The sequence below is a fragment of the Polypterus senegalus genome, chromosome 3, assembly GCF_016835505.1.
Source record: "Polypterus senegalus isolate Bchr_013 chromosome 3, ASM1683550v1, whole genome shotgun sequence".
NCBI classification, from domain to species: Eukaryota; Metazoa; Chordata; class Cladistia; order Polypteriformes; family Polypteridae; genus Polypterus; species Polypterus senegalus.
The window spans coordinates 14465598-14485162 of record NC_053156.1 but is presented as its reverse complement, the minus strand read 5'-3'; the positions used below and the strand labels follow the sequence as shown (position 1 = coordinate 14485162).

The 19565-nt window shown below is 39.5% G+C and overlaps 1 protein-coding gene across 2 annotated transcripts in view; it reads left to right on the top strand.

The window, feature by feature from the left end:
- Positions 1–19565, top strand: part of LOC120524862 (cyclin-T1-like) — a 37025-nt gene that overhangs the window by 5740 nt on the left and 11720 nt on the right. The window contains exons 2-6 of one of the 2 annotated variants that reach the window (XR_005632859.1): positions 6528–6609; positions 7081–7209; positions 7756–7816; positions 11821–11883; positions 17504–17549. Coding sequence is in view for 1 of the 2 variants with exons in the window: in XM_039746665.1 (XP_039602599.1) it covers positions 6528–6609; positions 7081–7209; positions 7756–7816; positions 11821–11883; positions 17504–17553 (385 nt within the window). In the remaining variant the exon portion in view is untranslated. Of the gene's footprint in view, positions 1–6527; positions 6610–7080; positions 7210–7755; positions 7817–11820; positions 11884–17503; positions 17554–19565 lie in introns of those variants that run through there. The other variant, XM_039746665.1, reaches the window with a different exon arrangement.

Genomic DNA, 19565 nt, shown 5'->3' with positions numbered 1-19565 from the left:
AAAAAAAATGTAGCTGTCCTGTAGATTAATTAAAATAAGGAATATTCCCAACCTTCTCTGTTTTTAACCCGTTTTTACTCCATAAGACTGGGTCTTAAAATTAAATGTGGTTAGTCGCATGATATTACAGGTGAAGGGCAGGAGGCAGACCTGTTAGGAATGGCAGTCCTAAAAATGTCATGTTAGCACTTCATCCTACTAGTGGACTTTGAAAGAGGTGTGCTGTACCTTATAAGTCGTGTGTTTAACATTTGGCGTTCAGTTAGGATTGCTTTCTTTTCCAGAATGTTGCTCGTAGTACTAGGGTGTTGTACCATGTCAGCCATTATGCATGCAATGAGATGTCAAGCAAATTGACACCTTTTATTGGCTAACTAAAAAGATTACTATATGCAAGCTTCCTCACATATCATCTTTTTAGTTAGCCAATAAAAGGCGTCATTTTACTCCTTATTGCAGACTTGTTTTAAATCCCTATTTTTCTGAAGGTTGAGTTTGATAAGGTGGTTATGCCTAGCTTTAGACATGTCCTTTCTTTTACACCACATAAACCCATTGTGCTGACTTTTCTTTGGCATTGTAAAGTTGCCTGGCCCTCCTTGGCATCGTGACTCTATTATATTCCTACTAAACCAGGGGTCACCGTTTTTATTCTAACCCCCTTTGTTTTTTTTTTTTGTTTTTTTTAAATGAGTGCCCTGTTTGTGCTGCTACGTAACTTCTTGTGAATTCATTTTAATTGAATTGCTTTTTTCTTCTTCGTTCCTCTGAATTACTTAATTTCTTAAATGGCACCCAAACAGAAATGAAATGTGAAGTGAGGGAGCCAACAGAAGACCAACTAAGTCAGGGCCTCAAACTCCAACCAGTTTCACTCGTAACCAGCTGCTTAATGAGGTGCCAGTGCTTGTCGTTAATTTAGCCTTTTATTTAATTTTGTGGCTTTGTTGCTGCTCTCATGGTGCATTAATAGACATTTCTGCAGTTGTTGATTTTCTCTTTTCTAAGAGCACCCTGTTAAAATGTGTTGTGGACCTTAGCAGATTGGCATTCCAGAGACCGTCATCTTTCTTTAATTTCAGATATTGTATGATGGACACCAATTGTTTTGGCTAATTTTGTATTTTAATCCAAAGACATGCAGGTTAGGTGGGTTGGCGATTCTAAATTGGCCCTAGTGTGTGCTTGGTGTGTGGGTGTGTTTGTGTGTGTCCTGCGGTGGGTTGGCACCCTGCCCAGGATTGGTTCCTGCCTTGTGCCCTGTGTTGGCTGGGATTGGCTCCAGCAGACCCCCGTGACCCTGTATTTGGATTCAGCGGGTTAGAAAATGGATGGATGGATGGATGGATTATTTGGCTGCTAATTAAGGAAAAAAGAACAATTAAAGGGCCTGACTCTTCAAGAACAAGTCAATTAAAATGAATTCAAATTAGCAGCAAAAACAGGTCACTATTTAAGAAAAGGTTTAGAACGAAAACCTGCAGCAATGGTGGTCCTCCAGGACCGGAGTTGGAGACCCCTGCACTAAACCCCAATTACTGGAATAGAAATGGATCTCACATTTTCCTTTAAATGGCGTAATTTGCAGTGAACAAACTATCTCTAGAACTTGAAATATAAAAAAACAAGCCATTTACAGCCTAATTACAGAATTTACTTTCTCAAACTTGGGTGTTATTAAAGTTAGACATACTATAATAGAGTATCTTGCATACAGAAGTGTACTTTTGAACTCCTCACAACTATTCAGTAGCTGGGCATTAATTCAGATGCTGGTAATGAGGCATCTTACTAATGGTTTTTTTTTATGTGTTGCATTTTTTCTCCTTTTTCAATTTTGAAAGCTAGTTTATATGTACTGTATATCAATATTAATCGGTATACTTGATACTTTAACAGCATTACAGGAGGCCATTGTCTTATCACTCTAATAAGGGAGATCCAGAAACCTCCAGTGTTGCGTACACGGCCCCTTTTGGTTGTTGTCCATCTCTGTAATTTAGCTTGTTTTTTTTCTCATTTCTGCACTCTGGTCTAAAAATTCACATCCCTAAAATGCTGCTGTCAGATTTTATTGCCCCATTTACAGTTGTTGGTCTTAACCTGGGAAATCTCATGAAGCCCATTTCTCATCTCCTCTCCCCATTCTCAACCCATTGAGAAACAACAGACAAAGTTTGGCTTTTCTTAGCGGGCACCGATTGTCCTTTCACTTGATTATTTTATAAATTGGATGTAACTTAGTAGCAGCAGGGTTGGATTGTAAATTATACAGCTACTTGTTCAGCTGCTGTACTGCTTGCTCACGTGTAAAGGGTTGTGTGATTGTGTTAACTTTAGAAAGGAGTTGTATGAAGTTTTGAAGTTACACAAGTTTTTTTTTTTTCTTAATTTCTCCTAACAGTAGCTGTAGTGTTGAATGCCTTCAAGGAACAGTCTTTTCATCGTGTGACTCTGAGCAAGTTACTTCACCTACCAGTGCACAGATAGTTGTGCTGTAGTTTAATCCAATTGATTATTAATTTTAACATTAATAAGAATGAAAGACGCCAAATAAAGCTGCATTTGTGGTAAGAGTGGTGTTGTATAAGTTCCATTGTATTCTCCCTCTGTGACCCTGAGCACATTGCTAAACTGTGCTGCAATTATAAAAATGGTAGTAAACAACTGTAAAGTATCCTGAGCTTTTCAAATGCATCCGTCAGTCGTTTTCTTACCAGCTTAGGCGTGAACAGAGTTGCAGTGGTCTGCTGGAGCCCGTCCCAGCTAGTATTTGGCGCAAGGCAGGAACAAACCCTGGACAGAGCACCAGTCCATCGCAGGGCACCTTTTAAGTCGCATTAAGCTGTCAGCCAAATGTAAAATATAACTAATGTTTCTGTAGTTTTTAAAAAGCACAATGTCGCGTGGCGAAGTATCACTCTGTAAATGGAGGTTAGCACTGAATGGGTTTTATGGGTCTTGGCCCTCTATTGCCTGAGAGCACCCGACTGTTGGGGATTACATATTTGGTGGCCCATTGGATTCAGTTTCTTTCTTGATGCCAGGCTGGTAAACTGCTGCGGTTTATTGATGGCATTGTCCTATGCAGGACCCCAACTTATCCACTAGGGGGAAACGTTTCTCTGTCAACCTAAGAAAATTTACCAGTAAGAGGAGTGCAAATTAGCCTGACCCTCAACTATTTAGTTAAATTGTAATATTTGGGTGCTTCAGAAAAAGGCTGGGAAATTTGGTTTGAATATATGACTGCCTGTTCCTGATTATGTGAGTTTAATTTTTACATGAAAAAAATTTTTTTGGATGAGCTTTATTGTTGCCTTTTATCATTGTTTTTTTATTTTGGTATACTTTGTTCATCCCAGAGGGGAAATGGTCTTTCTGCAGGATCTTTTGCGGTCAGAGTGCAGGGTCAGCCATTGTACAGCACCCCGGAGCAGTTTTCAGGTGAGAGGCTTAGCTTTGCTTAAGGACTCAACCTCAAACTGTGCATAAAGTTGCCGTATAGTCTCTGGAGCCTGTTTGATTCGGACTTGCTCAACAACCCTGGGTTTGCAATTTCCTGCTAAGGTGTTTAGTTGTACTATGTCTGCCCTGATTTGCAGTGTTCAGAATTACACCCACTTTTCCAGATTCTGTTTCAATAGTGTGTTACAGGTTAAGAAATCTTGATCTGTATTTTAGAGACTTTTCATACATTGAGGGATGACTGTTTTATCAAGATAAACTGGTACAGCTTGCATAGGTCAGCATTGTCCATGATGTATTTACTATTTGTGTCCTGACTCTTTTCAGTACTTTGCACTTTTTTCTCTGAATTGTTCTGTCCAATATTTTAGAGAGCTCACACATTTGAGCTAATTGGCCAAGGCCTATAGCACAGGTGTCGTACTTCAGTCCAGGAGGGCCGCAGTAGCTGCAGGTTTTCGTTCTAACCTTCTTCACCATTAGTGAGCCGTTTTTGCTGCAATTAATATCATTTGCCTTTGTTTTAATTAACTTGACTCGGGCCCCTTAGTTGTCTCTAGTTCCTTAATTAGCAGCGAAACAATAATGAGACACAGATCAAGCCGTCACCTGACCAGCTCACCTGTGCTCATCACACAATATCAGAAAATAAAAAAAGGTGAAAGTCTCAGGAATGTTGATATCTCGGGTCACCCAAACATTTTGACGGTGTTCTTAGAAAAAACAGAAAAATCAACAGTTTTAGAAATGTCTGCTGTAGAAGAATGAGAGCAGCAACAAGCTGTGGAATTAAATAACGGGTTTAATTAACTGCAAGAATCAGCTTCTTATTAAGAGATTGGTTGGAGTGAAATTGGTTGGTGTTTGAAGTCCCAGTTTAGCTGGTCATCTTTTGGCTTGTTTCACATCTCATTTCTGTTTGGCTGTCATTCAACGAAGAAAAGAAATAAATACAGAGGACTGAATCCTTAAAAACAGGGCTATTAACATGAAGGGAAAAGATAATTAGCAGTGAAAACCGGTTACTGATTAGGAAAAGGGTTAGAATGAAAACCTGCAGCCACTGCGGCCCACCGGGACTGGAGTTCAATACCTCTGGTCTATAGGACTGCGACTCTGGCTGACTGTCTCTCTGACTTTCTCTCTTAAACTTTACTGTGGTCCCCCACCCCGGAGGTTTATTTTCTCTACTAGTGCTCCTAGCTGAGATTTATTTTTTCTTCTCAGTTGTCAAGTGGCCATAGTACGGTAATTAAGGGACACCGATCGTTGGTTTCCATTTATGTTAATCAGTTTGAAATTTCTTTCCCTCCTTGTATATTTAAATCTTTCTAAATATGGAATTTTTACACAATGTGTAAAATTTATACATGCATTTTACCTGGTTTATTGTCACAGCACTCTGTTTGCATTCAGTGATATACAAAAAAAAACAAAACTGAGTTGCATATACCAGACTTTGTTGAAATCTCAAAACCCCCATCTACAGTATTGTTAGGCTTGGCTACACCATGCTTGGGGATTTTAGGATTTGAACAGAGTGAGCTTTCTTTGGTTTTGAGACTCTGTTTACTTGATCACAATAAAGGATGTTGGTGGTACGCAGAACCAGTAAGCTAAAGTTGTTTGTAATGCTGCTCTTAATTTTCTGACTTGACCAGCAAATGTGAAACCTCTTTCATTTATCTGCCATTTAATTTATTTGCTGCTTAGTGGGCCATACATTCTAAATATGGAATGCATTACCACCTTGTTTATTAGAAAGAGTTTGACGTCTGCCTGTTAATCCACAGTGCAGCCAGCATTTTGACTTAATCGTAGCTACTATAGTGACATGTTCTTGTGTGTTTGGCACGGTGCTTGTAGGTGGCATGCGAAAACCTCCACTTAGATGGGAGTCTACCGATTATCAGGCATGCAACTCCAGCAAGGCAGACTGAACCCCGGTTACGGTTTTCTGTGCCAGTTTGGAGATCTGACCACTTTGGTGATTTTTCTTTTTTTTTACAGGCAGATGACTCAAAGCAACTTCAGATTATGTTTTCCCACTTTGCATATCAATTGCACAGTTTTAGAAAATAGCTTTGATGGATACAGAGTGCACAAGTGAAAGTTGCTTAAGCGTGTTTTGAGGTTGTCCACATTTGAAAGGCACACTCTAAAAATGAGGATCAGCAGTGTCTGAGGCATCTGAACAAGTTTATTGCAACTCTCAAGTATCACTCCATTTGCTTTGGCTGATCTCCGTACAACATTATCTTGGATCAAAACAACTAGAGCTTAGTGCTAATGCAATTACTGTGTGTGGTTTGAGCGTGCAATGCAACAGGCTGTGATCCCACTGCAGGGCAGTAAGCAAATTGTCTTTTAAACCAACTGCTCAAATCAACTCATTGTTAGAATGTACTGTACACTGTAGTATTGATATTTGATATAGTTCTTAATCGGTGCACACAGTTACAATTAATACATTCTGTAATTCTTTCAGAAAGTCTTTTCATTTTTTGATTTGTATAGTCAATTTGCTGTCATGTAGCTGTGTCATAATGCTTTATGGCAGTGTTTCCCAACCACTGGGTCTTGTCGTGGGTTGCCATCATTCATTTATTTGTGAGTGGGGCACGGTGTGTTTCCCTGTTTCTAGGTGAGCTTGTTTCACCAAAGGGTGGTTTGCACTTGCTGCTAGTGGGTCATCAGTGAATTTAAAATGGCAAAACTGAGGTGCAGGACCATAAATGTTGAGAAACACTGCTTTATGGAATGTTCAGTGAAAGGCTGGATAACCAGCTAGTCAAGGGCAGATTGAATTATTTTACTTCTTTCCCAAGCTGTAAGGTGTACTAATATGGGCTAAATTGTAATCCTTCTTGGCCTCAGCCCTGTCTGTGTATGCAGTTTCTCTTTGTTTGGAAATACATAAATTAGATATATTTCTTTAATGTGTTCAACATTTATTTCAGGTGCCTGTATGTTAACGTTCACTTTACAATGTGTATGCAGGTCTTTCCTATTTGCCTAAAACCCTTTGTCCTCCAGTTTCCTTAACCACTCTTTTGCAGCTCTCAGCTGACAATTAACACTGCAATTGTATACATGCACCGATTTTACATGATCCAGTCCTTCACGAGATTCCACAGGAATGTAAGTTGACTTCTTTAAAACGTTGCATTTTCTGACTGCCCGAAAGAGCACAAGCTGTGGTGTTCTGGAGTTTTGTTTGCATTATATGCTGTCTAAATCCCACTCTGTTTTTGTCCATTTTATTACTCTGGAATAAGAACCGTTTCATCGAGGACAGGCCATTTAGCCCATCGTAGCTTATCAGTCTCTCCCCTTGCCTAACATTTGCAAAATATCAAGAACTGAAGGTTGCCTAATTGCTGAACTCCTGCACCACCTGGTAACTTGTTGTCCTTTCATATCATCTTGATCTGTTTGAAACGGTCGGAGTCTAGCTGTGTAGTTCTCGCTCTGTTAAGTGTCCTGTGCAAAAGCACTTCTGCATTAGTTTTGCCACGTCCTGTTCCAAGAGTAACTTTAATAGCTGCCTGTTGCTTTTGGTTTTGGATAAATCTCAGTCACTTTCTCAACTCTTTCGCATTTTCTTGTCAGGTTATTGCGCCTGCAACTCTCTTTTTGGCTGCCAAAGTGGAAGAGCAGCCACGAAAATTGGAGTATGTTATTAAGGTGATGCATGCCCTTGTGAACCCTCAGGACCCTTCACCAGATGTCAGAAGTGAGGTGAGTACTTCTCAGTTGTGTCTAGATCACCAACAAAAGGCTGAGAAAATGTCCTACTCCGTGCATCTCTGCCTTTTGAGGTTTACAAAATAACATTTGCATGTACTTGAAATATTCACTAAATAAAGAGTCTAGGCATGTTTTGTAAAGATGTACATCTTTGTCTTATTGTTGATGTCACTGAAGTTGTCTGTTTTCAACAGGGTGTGAAATTCGAGGACTTGTGGGTGTTTGTTTTTTATTTATTTATTTTAATTGTAATACTAAATTTGTTTCCTGATCCCTCTCATCAGTTCTAAAGTCCTCCCATGCATTTAGTGAGTTGTTTTCCTTAAACAAAATGAAATGACAATGGTCATCATGTAATGAGCCTCAGCAGTGTGCTGTGACTTTTTTCTTTTTTTTGGGGGATTTTTGCATTGCAAACCTGCATATGAGAGCGTGTGAGAGAATTTCATGCCCTGTTACAGAATGTGCAGGCTGTGTTGTTTGACAGAAAAAAAAGGTGCATCCCAATTAGTAACCTGCCTGTCCTCTCAACCTCAGGCTTACCTGCAACAAGCCCAAGACCTGGTCATTCTTGAGAGCATAATACTACAGACCCTGGGTAAGTTGTCAGCACGGGCGGCTCTGTGGCAGCAAACCCGGGCTGCAAGTGAGGGCTCTGCTTGCAGGACGGAGGCTAATAATCCAAACTCTTCTCCACAGCAGAGAGAGAGAGAGAGATGGGAGGATGGAGAAGAGATCTTTGGGACCCAACCATACTGTCATCTCTTCATTTTTCATTTCATTCTAAACACACCTGTTTGCCGTTTTTATTTTAGGTTGTGTCTGTTGTTAGCTTATTTAAATGACTCTGTGTCCGCTAAAAGTATTCTAAATTAAAGTCCCAGTGAAGAGGTTTATGTGATGTTTGAGAGAAACTTCTAATATTAAAAATAGGCCATTGGTGACTTTTTTCTTTACTGAAACGTGAGAACCTGCTTTGCCATGGATTGACACTCAAGGTGCTGCTTGAAAATACTGGTGATAGCCATATTTGACAGTCCTTGTAATTCCTTGTAAATGAGAGCCTCTTCTTGATAACCTATCAATCCTTCTCCTCAGGGCAGTTTGCAGCTGTTAGCTATCATGTGAATCAGAATTTTAATGAAACAGCCAATTCCTGCCTTTAACTGAACTTGTTTAATTTGATGCCACGTTTTTGTTCTCATTTTGTAGAATCGGAAATGCACTGCAGTGTGTGAACTTTTTGTCTTTTGATTTCAGTGTGCAAGTCTGACTTCAGTTCCCCTTTCATTTAGGTTTCTTCATTTATTCCTTCCAGACCCTCACCACCTACTATGTGTGTTACTAATTAAATGCTAATTTTGTGTCATTTTCACGTGTGTGTGATCAAAGTACATCATTTTTATTTCTGATTTAACAGTTTAAGAGTAATAAGCTATATAATTGAATGTGCTCAGTTAAATTCATACATCTCTAAGTAATTACACAATAAGGTTTCACACAGATCTATGCTTTCACTGCTGTAGAGAATTTTAGCGTTTTTAAAAAGTCGGGCATTCATTTTTATTTATTTTTTTTATAAATAAAGAAAATTGAGCAACAATAATTGAAACTGACTTATTTAGAAGGCATTCAGAAACTTCATAGAAAATATTGACTAATGGTGGAAGGCCAGGCCTCCTTTGGAAAAGGCACCCCTTCAGGTTGCTTCTCCTTTGGAAGGTCACTTGCTTTCATATTATGTAATAATTTTATCTATGTATGTCTTAATGACCCCCCAAGCTAGTGACCTTGATAACTTAAAGCTAACATTTAAATGTCAGATGACAAATCCTTAATTTGAAAAAAGAAGGAATCGACACACATTTAGCTTGAAAAGTGCACCCAAACATGATGTTCTCCTTGCAGCCCCCATACAAAATTAGAATTCATTTGCTGTAAATAATAGAAGCATTTTAATACAATTTTTAGATGGAGAAAGAGTGACAGAAATGAGTAGAAACAATGTTAGCAGAGTTAAGATTTTGGTTGTCTAGAGAAAGCGGACTATCTTTTAAGAATACACTAGGGTATGGTGCGACTGTATGTAGAAGTAATGAAATGTCTCAGTTTTTTATGGCACATCAAAACTAAATTCTCTGGGTCCTTCCTTTTGACGCCTAGATTTCACTCCAGCCAATCTTAATTAGGGTTTTTTTTTTTTAACTTCGTTTTTTCCGCATCTAAAATTCCATCTGCAGACAGCAAAGTGCTCCATTATTTGAGTTATATTTTATAAAACGTACTGTGATGTCATTTCTTATTAATACCCAAGAACCTGTCATTGTCTTCAGGGTTTTTTATAATATTTAAATCACAACATTAAAGTACAGAATTCTTATTTCTCCACCATGGGTGGCATGGAGGTGCAGTGTTAGCTCTGATGGCCTTGCAGGTTCATGTCCTGGATACTCCCTGTGTAGAGTTTGCATGTTATCTCTGTGTCTACATGGGGTTCCTCCCACAGGCCAAACACATGTAGGTTAGGTGCACTGGCAGTGCTAAACTGGCTCATGTTGATGTTCACACTATGATGGACTGGCACCCTGTGCTTACTGGGATAGTCTTAGAAGTAGGCTTAGAAGATGGCATGTTATGGTGTTTGTCTACCACTTTTCTAACATTAACCCTATAAAAAAATGTAGAATTTTGTTCTGTGCTGCAGTGCTTTACATGAAACCTCTTGTATCCACATTGTTCGCTGCAAATTAAGTGGTGCACTTGTCACACGTGTTTAGTTTTACTTAAACTCTTGTTTGAACTCATTCAGTGATAAGTCCAAAGATATTTATATAAAAAAACATAGATTTTGCTATCAGGTTTGGATGAATGAATGAATTCATGTGCAATATTTCTAAAGGCTTTAAAGTGAAATGTGTACTGCTGGGGATTTCTGAATTGCCATAATAAAGGAAGAACCTCAAAATGCATGGCGTTAACAAGAATTTCTTTGAAAATAAAAGCAGATTTTGAAAGCAGCCGTAGAGTGGCAAGCCCTGTCCTATACTGCAGTTTTGAGAGTAAGGCCAGTTCTGTCTGAAGTGAATTCTATTTATGATAGATTTGACTTTACACTCGGTCTGTAGTCCGCAATACTAACTTGGTCAGTCTTTATTATTTAAAGAAATGTGCCTTTTATAAAGGGAAAATAATTTCCTAAAATTGGTTATTAAGACCAGTGGTTCTTAAACTCCCCATGTCGCTACAGCCTGTTCCAGCCAACAGGGTAGGAGTTTAGTTAAGCAAACTGTTATTTCCCAGTTTGTGTTGTGGGGTCAATATAGAACAATGGTAAAAATGTTTATTTGTAGGTAACAGGCATTTCTGTTTGCTACATGGGAATAATGTAATCTTTAAACTTGGTTTGTATCGTTTCTGGCATGATTTTCCATGATTTACACAGCACATTAGATAGTCTTTAAGCATCCAGTGTCATTTGTCCCTGGTGTCTACTCTGCTTGTTTATAATTGTCATTGTTAGGAAACAGTTAATGTAGCAAACTACAATGAAGGGGGCAAATTAATAGGGTAGACAACAAAAGAGTTAAGCATTTAATGCTATAGCAAAAATACTGTTTTTATATAAAAGTATTTCAAAATGTCTTTTGAATGTACAATCACATTGCTATGCTTTTCTGAATGTGAATGAGAAGTCAAGCAAAGTGACACCTTATATTAACTAACTAAAAAGATTACAAAATGCAAGTTTTTGAGGCAACTCCAGCCCCTTCTTCAGGCAAGTTGCAAGATTACATCTTGCCTGAGAAAGGGGCTTGAGTTTCCTTGAAAGCTTGCAAGGCTTAAAAGATGTCATTTTGTTTGACTTCTCATTTCATCCATAATGGCTAACACAGTACAACCCCCTAGTACTATGAATGTAGAATAAGAGGAGGAAAAAAGGCCAAGCTAATTAAATGAGATCAGTTAGAAATAAAATGACTGGTTGGCTGTCAAACTCTCGGGGGGATCCAAAAACCTGCCGCCACTTGGGGGTCCCAGGGCTAGTTTAAGAACCACTGATTGTTTGCTATGACACAGCTTTCACATTTCCTTTTAATAAGACTTTCCTGATGCTTAGCATGCACAGGTGCTAATGGCACAGAGTTGGTGACATTTCCATGCGATACATTGGTAGCTCCTTCTGTGTTCTCTCATTGTTAATTTAAAGCTATTCTGACATAATTAGGCATTAAAAGTAAACCTTTTGCCAGGTTCTCTTGACCTGGAATGACCTACACCTGATTTAAATCAACACAGACTGTAATGTATTACTGATTTCACAAATTCATGTTCCAAGTTAACCTAGGCCATCTCTTTAAACAAGTAGCAGGAATTGGCTTTTGATTTAAGAGTAGTGAATAAATGTACACCTATTATCCAGGTAATGAAAACGGATGTTTTTTTATATTAAATATGATATGTGCTCAGATGTAATATATATATTTTTTTTGTTTCTGATAATTGAGGTGCTTTAATGTGCCACTTTATTTGGACTGTTAACTCAAATTCTAACATCTTTCCTGTTTTTCTTCCCTCCTTATCCCCCTTTTCACCTTCTTGCAGCCTTTGAAATTACTATTGATCACCCACACACTCATGTTGTGAAATGTACGCAGCTTGTCCGAGGTAAGACATGCCTTTCTTTCGGAGTCTTCAAAAATACTGACCCTTCAGCCTACAACTTTGAATGCTCTGAAGTCCAATAACATTTGGCTATACTGGGTATTACTTGATTCTCTGTGTTTCTGATTAAGCCACTAGAGAAGCAATCGGACTGTCGCATTAATCGTTATAATACATTTTCTACAATACCTTTTAATGTATAAATTTGTATTGTGATTTTTTTTTTTTATGTATGTGAAAGTTGCAAGGGTAACACCAGGGTAAAGTGTGATATTGGGGTTGGAGTTTTGTTTCAACTAATCCATTGCTCTTTCTTACAAAAATCGCTTAAGTGGGATACAGTTTAAAATGTATTGCGTTTCTTTCTGTCCTGTTTTTGTCTCACAATGACAAGCATGGGATTGAGATTAAGGTACTTCTGTTTCTAATTACCTTTGGAAAAGATGAGAGACCCAAAAGCAGAAAGATGCTTTATTGCATCTGCCTCATCAAGTGGATCGGATATTGTCATTTTATGGGATGCAAATATTGGGTGATTTCATTCCTGGAACTTGGCGGGCAAAAGGCTCAGCAACTCCCGACTTATCCGCGGGAGAACTTATTAGCGAGTATATACGGTAATCATTGCTGTTCATATATCATTAGTATTCCAGAAATGTTTTCTCCTCCTGTTAACATAAGTTTCCCATTCTGTGAGAAAACTGAAATGATTTCCAGAATGCAAGCTTTAATCATTACTTGCTCTGAACAAGAGTGCTTCTACCTGCAAGAGTGGAAAGGAAGGTCTACAAGACTGTAGTGAGACCAGCTATGTTTTATGGGTTGGAGACGGTGGCACTAACAAAAAGACAGGGGACGTAGCTGGAGGTGGCAGAGGTAAAGATGTTAAGATTTGCATTGGGTGTGATGAGGATGGGTATGATTAGGAACGAGCACATTAGAGGGTCAGCTGAGGTTGGATGGTTGGGAGACAAAGTCAGAGAGCAGAGATTGCGTTGATTTGGACATGTGCAGACTAGAGATGCTGAGTATATTGGGAGAAGGGTGCTAAGGATAGAGCTGCCGGAAAAGAGGAAGGCCTAAGAGGAGGCAAGAGAGGACCCTGCAGGTGGTGGGTGTAACAGAGCAAGATGCAGAGGACAGGAAGATATAGAAAATGATGATATACTGTGGCGACCCACAACAGTAGTAGGCAAAAGAAGATGATACAGTTTGTCCTGTGCACCACTGTAGGTCAATCTCGGCTGGAAGACTTGTAGTTTGTGCTGAAAGAGTTTGGTGTATCCTACTGTTGTTTACACATGCTATGGGACATTGATAACTGTGGTCATAATAAGCTCTCCTTGCTGTTTTCAATTTAAAGATGCCTTATTGTTTTTTTTTTTTAAAAAGACTAAGACTGCCCACTTTTGAAAGAATGTTTTTGGCAGGGTAGATGCTAGTCATTCAACAGGATTTGGGGAGAAGTGTTTTAAAGCATTGTTTTAAGGAGCCTTTTAACAGACCTCTTCACGTTTACACATCTTTTTATTAGAACAGTGGAACAATCTGAGCGAGAACAGCCCTATCCACTTATGTTGCAGCATTTTGCCCAAATCATTTTTTCTCCCGCATTAAGTAACCCTGAATACCCCAGAATGAGAACGTGAAAACAGGATTTTAAAAAATGTTTGCAAATTTAAAACAAAAACTGATCACAGTGATTCTATTCAGACCCTTTACTCAGCAGTTAGGACAGGCGCCTTTGGCAGCCATGATGGCCTGGGGTGGCCTTGGGTCTTACACGACATGCTTCCCGCAGCTGGACTTGGGGATTCTCTGCCTTTCTTCCCTGTCCATCTTCTCAAGCTTGGATAGAGACAGACAGTGCACAGCTTTTTTCAGGTCTCTCCAGAAATGTTGGATTGGGTTGAATTCTGGGCTTTGCCTGGGTCTTTCAAGAATATTCATATGGTTGACCCTAAACTACCCCTGTGTTGTCTTTGCTTTGTGCTTGGGGTCATTGTCCTATTGGAAGGTGAACCTTTAGCCCTGTCCGAGGCTCCAACTGAACAGTTCAATCTTGGGTTTCATCAGACCAGAGAATCCTGTTCTTCATAATGTGAGAGTCCTTTAGGTGCCCTTTTAGAAGTGACCTCTTGTGTGTTGTCTGGTAACTATGCCATAAAGCTCAGATTAGTCGAGTGTTGCTGTAGTGGTTTTCGTTCTGAGAGTTTCTTCCATCTCCACACGGATTGTCTGGAAGTCGGCCAGAGTGACAATCAGGTTCTTGGTCATCTCTCTTAACAAAGCCTTTGTCCTCCAGTGGCTCAGTTTGGCCACATGGCCATTTCTTGGAAGAGTCGTGTGGTTGTTCCAATTATCGGGGCCAGTGTGCTCTTCTGATCCTTCAGTGCTGCAGCCTTCCCCAGATCTGTGCCTCGACACAATCCTGTGTTAAGGCTATGCAGGCATTTCCTTTGACCTCTTGGCTTGGGTTTTTGTGCTGTGATATATATTGTCAACTGTGGGACCTTATATAGACAAGCGTGTACCTTTCTTAATTATGTGTAATCAATTGAAATGACCACAGGTAAACTAACACGGTGTGGAAACATCTCAACAATGAGTAATAGAATGGGATGCACCTAAGCCAAACTTCCAAGTGTAATAGTAGACCTCCTAAAACTTTGAGAGCATGTCAAAATGATAGTTTCGTAAAGGCAAGTTTGAACTGAGACCCTGATGTTGAGCAGTAACTTCATTTTAATGAATACTTCTTAAAATACGGAATACTTTTATGTAAGAGAGATCAAGCAGGTTACTTTTCTAACGTTCTAATTTGTGAAAGAAATTGTGCCACGTGTCAGACAGGATGGAGAAGATCTTTACTTGCATTTCCTGGAAAATGATGCCTTCATCAAGTTCTAGTGTTAAACAGTTAACTTTTAATGTTTTCTATATGCTCTATTTGGGAGTCGTTTGGAGAAAAATGAGAGAGGGAGGCAAAACTTGCCCAAATCACCCCCATAGGGTTTTTAGCATCAATTTCAAAGCACAATGCTTTCGGATTTTGTGTTGAATGCTTTTCCCTGTTCTTACTGTCTAGGTTGCAGGAGAGGTTATACTTATGTTTTTTGTAAAAGAAAGTACAGTACAATAAAAATCAAAGAATTAATGTTTGAAATAGGAAAGCCCTGTTTAGTAGCAGGAAATCTGGTGAATTAAGCAACAAGAAACCTCTGGATAACACCTGTGCAGTGGTTGTTCCTTCAGACAAAGAATTCATGTGGTGTCAAGATGATGGAATTTAGTGTCCGCAGAAAGTTTATAGTTCAGTGGATGCAAGATGCAGGTGGATCAGTGGTGCAATGCAGGGGTCCTAGATCTTCTAGGTTGGCTATTTGGCAAGGAAACTCTCTGTGCATACGTGAACTGTCCCCCAGTATCCCATTAAGATGAGCCTCTGTAAAAGTGACTGAATGACTGTATGTTGGAGAGCTTGCAATATTGAATCTGGAGTACTTTATACAGTGTTGGTTTCCAAACTTCAACATGGATACGACGATTCTAGGCATCCTTCCGTTGAAGTCAAACAGAGAGGTGCTAGACATCTTTCAGTACTGCAGGCACTTGGGGAAATTCTTTTAGTCAAAGCAGATATAAGAGGATCAAATAGCTTCTCTAAAGAGACCGGCCCAAAAACAGGAAATTACTGAGAGTAAATAAATATTGCACATGTGTTTTTAAAATTGCTTTTTGTCCATATCTAGTCAATGCTTGCTTTTAACTAATTGTGGAAGTTATTCAAATATAAACAGGCATATTATGGATTTTTTTTGACTAATGGGAGTTGCTCACAATGGTCTCTTCTCAGCAAAACTTCTGTCTATTATTTAAAAAAAAAAAAAAACTTGCTACGAGAGAAGACTTTTTCCCAGGGACGAGACATAATCTTTTGAAGAGAGACAGAGAGTCAGAGACACTTTCACTTCCCACGAGACGGACAAGTCTCGTCATATTTACTATCTTCAGATGCAAGTCCCGTGATACACATGCGGAGCAGGTTAGAGATAATGGAAATAGGAAAATTTGAAAGTCTCCAAAAATGAAAGTAAAGATCTCATTAGCACAAACAATCTGAAATTATTACTGTGGGAAATAACAAAACAGCACAAAGAGATCGAACAATCAGTTGCAGTACAGACTTTTAAGCGTTCGCAGCTCCGCACGAAATGCAAATCACATGGCACAGCACACAACAGCAGCAAGCCAACAGCTTTCCGAGCAAAGAGGAGGTGAAAAAAAAAACCACCTGTTTCGCCAATGTATCACCATTTAAGAGGGGTTTCGGAGAGGTGGCCGCTGGCAGAGAGGGAAAAGGGGTTGGCGAGAAGTGGGGGAGGGGGGGCGCAAAGCCCCCTAAATTATTCATTAAAAGTAGCAGATTGAGTGATTTTAACTGTATATTGCCTTTTTTAATAACCAGTTCCAGCATTTTCCCCCAGAACAAAAAGGTTCTTTCTATTTTTCTGTGTGAGAGACTAATCTGGGAGGACAGAGGTTTTCCTTGAGTGCAAATCAAATTTTCACTAGAATTCTGTACGCACATACTTACTTGTTATAGATGAGACTGCAGTATGATGTAATGAGTAAAAACATCTTGAAGACCTGATGCTGCCTTTCAAGCTGGGCATGGAACATTCCTGGAATGCCTCTCAATAGAATAGAATTTAGCAATCACTACCCTTTATTTCCTGCTGGTGTATAACAAACTCTGCCTTTTTAGATCATTAGGACATCATTTCATTCTTTATGATGATAAACTTACTAACATTTCTGCAAAATTTACTCTTAAGTTTCCAATTGTACCCCTATGTTCATGTTGAACTAATTGTAACGCAACAGCTTGCATCCAGTGCATTAAATTCTGTCATTATTTTAAACACTTTAATCTTTCCTCATTACTCATACCCTGAAATCCTATAATAGACCTAGTCGCTCTTCTCTGGACTTTCTCTAGTGCTGCTATGTCTTTTTTTTTTTTGTAGCCTCGAGACCAAAATTGCACACAGTACTCCAGGTTTATTCAAACCTAACATTGGAGTAACGTTGGAGTTCTGCAATTTTTGACAACTTTGTGCCAGTATTGCTCAAAAGTGTTTTTTATGGCTGCATATTCTTAGCACTGGATAGGGCTAGAACTCTCAAGCAATGCACCACCCATCTCAAACCACATGGTACTTGACTGTACAGTTAATTTAGCAGATTTTTTTTTTTTTTTTAGTTGAACATCAGTAGTCTGTCAGGATTACGATAAATAGTATTTGCCTTTTAAGTGAATTTTTTTTCTTATTTGCACTTGTTACATTTTTATTTAGTCATTTACTGTTTGCATTTAATGGTTCATTCTCATTGTATTTTTTTGTGTTTAGTTCAGCCAGCTTGCAATAGAAAGACAAAGATTAGGCTTTTTTATTTGCTGGACTATTTCATAGTCTGCTGTTTTGACAATTGTTATAGATGTTTGTTGTCTGTCTACTGTCAAAAATCCCTAGTTTTCATAGCAAGTTTGTGTTTGTAACTTCTTATGATATCTCATACAGTATACTATACAATTCACACCCTGGCCTTTCTCTTGCAGCAAGCAAGGACCTTGCACAGACATCATATTTTATGGCCACAAACAGGTAAGCCATTGGATTATGCTATTGCTAACTGAAGCCTGAATTTGTATAATTGGAAAAGCATTTCGGACCATAAACTAGTATACATCTGACACAGAACAGAGTTGGCTTGTGGCTACCGTAGTGCTGGTGTGTAGTTTTTGTTTGTGTATGAAGGAAGGCAAGGTTAACGGGCAAGGTACGTTTTGCTCCAACTTGTCCGGTTTTGTCTCTCTTTCACAGCCTCCACTTGACCACGTTCTGTCTCCAGTATAGACCTCCTGTAGTGGCCTGTGTGTGCATTCACCTGGCATGCAAGTGGTCAAACTGGGAGATCCCAGTTTCCACTGATGGGAAGCACTGGTGGGAATATGTTGATCCCACTGTCACCCTTGAGCTTTTAGATGGTAAGTTGTGTTTGTCATTTTCTATATTTAAAAGCCAAGCAGAAGAAATTTCACGCTGTAACGGACAGAGAGTTTAGTTGTGTAGTTGTTGATTTGTCCCTTCTTTAGTCACTGTAACTTGCCTATACTCTCACAGATTGTAATGCAGCTCATCACAGGGTGAACTCAGTGACCCACACGAACTGTAGGGCCAATTTAGCATCGCCAGTCCACCTAACCTGCATTTGTGTGGGGTGTTGCTGGGCCCATTCGTGCATACATTTACACAGACTAATTTGGAGTATCCAGTTCATCTAATCTGATTTACACATTTTTGGAATGTGGGGGAAAGCCAAATTATATATTGCATAGACCAAAACACACAGATGCAGGGAGAATGTGCAAACTCTATCCTCGCAGCACATGGTCTCACCACTAGTTGCTTTGTCAGTGTGCTACCCATGGTAGTAATTCTTTAAAAATAAGATATCTGTATTTTGAGTGAAAGTTTTTGCTGCACATCTGTTGTAGATGTAGAATTGTAAAACGTAGCTGCAATGTACTGTATAGTTTGATTTGGTATACACTTGTAATCCCTGAGGGGAGTGGTTTTTTTTTTTTGCATGACCGTTGGGGGTGGTCAGAGTGCAGGGTCAACCGTTGTATAGCAACCCTGGTGCAATTATCAGGTTAAGGGCTTTGCTCAAGGGCCCAAACGAATAGGATCCCTTCTGGCAGTACATGGGATTTATACTAGCAACTGTCCCAAAGATGAGTGGTCCCTTAATCGTTTCAATCCAAGGCAACCTACTCTCCCTGTTCCGGGTCTAATTAATTGTCATGTGCACTCATTACAGTGAAATTCTTACTTGCATGTCTCCCACAGGGTAGTGACAGTAGTACAGTACCACACTGTATAATAAAAGGAGTACTGTTTCCGTGAATGGGTGTACGTGGCCTGCAGCAGTCTTTAGGTAGGTGGTACATGTCAAGGTTACATCTATATGAATGCAAGGACTCAAGGTTTCCCAGCAGAACATTGCCTAGAGCATCACACTGCCTCCGCTGGCTTGCCTTCTTACCAGTGTACATCCTGCTGCCATCTCTTCGCCAAGTAAATGATGCACCCACACCTGGCCATTCACGTGATCTGAAAGAAAATTTTTGTCAGACCAGGCCACCTTCTCCCATTGCACCATGGTCCAGTTCTGACGCTTGTGCTCATTGTAGATGCTTTCGGCAATGAACCAGGGGTCAGCATAGGCACTATGACTGGTCTGTGGCGCTACACTGTTCCATACGCTACAAACTGTGGTGCACTGTGTTCTGACACCTTTCTCTCATGGACAGCATTAAGTTTTACAGTAGCTCTTCAGTGGGATTGGAACAAACAGGCTAGCGTTTGCTCCACATGCACATCAATGAGCCTTGGGTGTCTATGATGTCACTTGTCCTACTAATCGCTGCATACCAGGAACACCCCACCAGACCTGCCATTTTAAAGATGCTCTGATCTAGTCACCACAATTTGGTCTTTGTCACAGTTATTCAGATACTTACACTTTTTTTTTCCTGCTTTCATCCCATCACCCTCAAGAGCTAACTGTGTACTTGCTGCCTTTATATATCTCACACTCTTCATTAAAGGATTATC